The 2536-nt window shown below is 53.4% G+C and overlaps 1 protein-coding gene across 1 annotated transcript; it reads right to left on the bottom strand.

Annotated features, from left to right (window-relative positions):
• Nucleotides 1–102: 102 nt before the first annotated feature.
• LOC100836565 (protein DMR6-LIKE OXYGENASE 1) lies at nt 103–2536 on the bottom strand. The gene is made up of 2 exons (XM_003572458.4): nt 1563–2536; nt 103–690 (listed from the first exon to the last, which is right to left on the bottom strand). The coding sequence occupies exons 1-2, from the start codon at nt 2469–2471 to the stop codon at nt 442–444; spliced, it is 1158 nt and encodes a 385-aa protein (XP_003572506.3). The 5' UTR covers nt 2472–2536; the 3' UTR covers nt 103–441.

The following is a 2536-nucleotide window of genomic DNA, read 5'->3' as shown; positions in this document are numbered from 1 at the left end:
CTCGATCGTCTCAGATCATTAATTTTAATTTGTACCTTTTGCTGCTAAGCTAGTGCAAAGATTTGTTTACGACGACCATATGTACATGTTGGAAGGACGACCTGGTTCGAAAATCAAATCTTATGACAACAAGCATGCACTCATCCATTACATTTTAATTTGATGACACGCGTAATTTCAGATTCTACAAACATAGAAAAGTCGATCATGAGGAACTGTACAAAGTCAACTCCGGGCTAGCTGGCCAGGAATTAACGCATGCAGAAGAAGCCAGAACGGCCGGCCGGCAGGGGTACATGTGTTGACTTTTTAAATCTTACTGCCTCCGTCCAACAAAAGATGTATCAAATTTCCTTCTGCAATCAATGCACACAAATGCACACAAATGAATTTATGTGTGCGCATGTGTGGACATATATAAGATGAAAGTCAACATGGTCATCAGACGTCGAGTCTCCTTGATTCCAGGAAGGTCTTGTGCTTTCCCTCGGCGGAGGCGATGTAGGCGAGGAAGGTGGCGAAGTCGGTGTCCATGTACCGAGGCGGTTCGCCAACGGCGAGGAGCTCCGGCGCAGGGCCCACGGCACGGTCCGCCGCCACGCTGTGGAAGGACGCCACCGAGATGCGGGGGCGCGCCGAGTTCACGCGGACCCGGTGCAACACGCTCTTATACCGCCCGTTGCTGTAGATCTACATCGTAGGAAAAACAAAATTAAACATTTAGTGAATAGTTATTTCTAAGTCGACTAAGTTCAAAACATGTTGTTGGAAAAAAAACTCAACAAGTGAAAAATATCGTCGGTCGATCGAACTTAATTCACATATAAGCTGGGTGAGCATAAAAATCGGACACTCGCTTAATCATTTGGGATAATCATTTTGTCAATTTAATTAGGTGCTAGATTGATTAATTAAGACCAATCTGAGCTGGACATATGCGTTCATTCGTGTGACATAATGAACGACAACATAACATGAGAGCCTGTGGGGGTGTTTCAGGCTGTCAGCTGGACTAACCAATACATTAACACTAGTCCAGTATCGAAGGAAGGGATTCAGCCAAATAATACTCCCTACGTGTGGCAGGATCGATAAGCTAAAGTATGAATTAATTTGTATATATCTCGACGGAGAGCTAAGCTAGGTCACTTGCTAGCTTTGACTAGCTAGCACACAGCAGACAGATCGACAGACAGGCAGTTTTCAATCAATCATCGATCCAGTAGTCCAGTAGTAGTGCTAAATAGTCCTTGGATCACTGACTTTAGTTAATGTGGTTTCTCAACAACGTTGACCCCTTTAATTTCTCGGCAGTGATCCATCAGCTAGCTAGCTGGCCGATGCCCTTTCAGCCATGCCAATGGTGCATGCATGCATGTGGCTCAAAATATAGTTGACTTTTGTAACTAGCTAGCTAGGTCAATCCAGTACGTCGTCGTTCCATCCTCCTATACTACAGTAGTAGGAATTAAATTCCTTGAGGATTGACTGGTACTCCCTCCTTCGTGGCTCCGTACCAAGACACGCACGCATCTCTAAATTCTTACGAGTAAGTTAAGTACCTCGAAGTGGTCGCCGACGTTGACGACGAAGGATCCCGGGAGAGGGTCGACGGTGAGCCACTCTCCGCCCCGGCGCATGACCTGGAGCCCCGCCACGTCATCCTGCAGCACCAACGTCAGCAACCCGTAGTCCGAGTGCGGCGGCATCCCCAGCGTCTTCTCCGGCTCCGGGCACTCCGGGTAGCAGTTCACCGTCAGCATCTGCGACCCCTCTTCCTTCTCCGTCAGGAGCTCACTTCCTGCAATCCCCAGAGCTTCCATGGCCGCCGCCACGAGCTCCGCGGCCACCCGCCGGCACTCCGCCGCGTACGCCCCCGCCACGGCCCTCAGGTCCGCCGGCGCCGCCGGCCACGAGGACGACGACGAGGGCCGGCAGTCGAGCTTGAGGAAGTCGCGCCAGCAGAGCACGGCGTCGCGGGCCTGGTTGAAGCTGGTGCCGTAGCGGACGGGGGCGCGGACGTCGGCGGACATGAGCTTGGACCGCTCCGAGAAGGGGAGGTCGAAGAAGAAGCGCCGGGACACGTCCAGCATGTCCTCCACGGACACGCCGTGGTTGGTCACGTGGAAGAAGCCGTGCTCCCGGCAGGCCGCGTCGAGCGTCTTCAGGGCTGCGGCGCGGGCCCAAGGGCCGCCGGCCCCGCGGAGGTGGGCCAGGTCCACGACCGGGAGCTTGAGGATGTTGTTGTTGGCGGCGCCGGAGCTGGGTAAGATGGCGGCGGAGGAGGAAGAAGAAGGGCGGTCGGAGGGCGGGAGGACGTATGGGGCCGGGAGCTTGGTAATGCCGGCGTCTGACAGGTGGCGGACGCCCTTCAAGCAGTAGTCCTCTTCTTCTTCGACGACGACGGCGAAGGCTCTGGTGACCTTCGCGCCATGGTCGCCGGCACTGAGAACGCCGACGATCGCCATCATCAATGGCTAGCTAGCAATTAATAGCAAGCTCTGAGAATGTATCAATGGCGATGGAGAAGCTAGGA

This window comes from Brachypodium distachyon, chromosome 3, assembly GCF_000005505.3.
Source record: "Brachypodium distachyon strain Bd21 chromosome 3, Brachypodium_distachyon_v3.0, whole genome shotgun sequence".
In the NCBI taxonomy this organism is placed as follows: domain Eukaryota; kingdom Viridiplantae; phylum Streptophyta; class Magnoliopsida; order Poales; family Poaceae; genus Brachypodium; species Brachypodium distachyon.
This window is presented reverse-complemented; position numbering and strand designations above follow the sequence as displayed.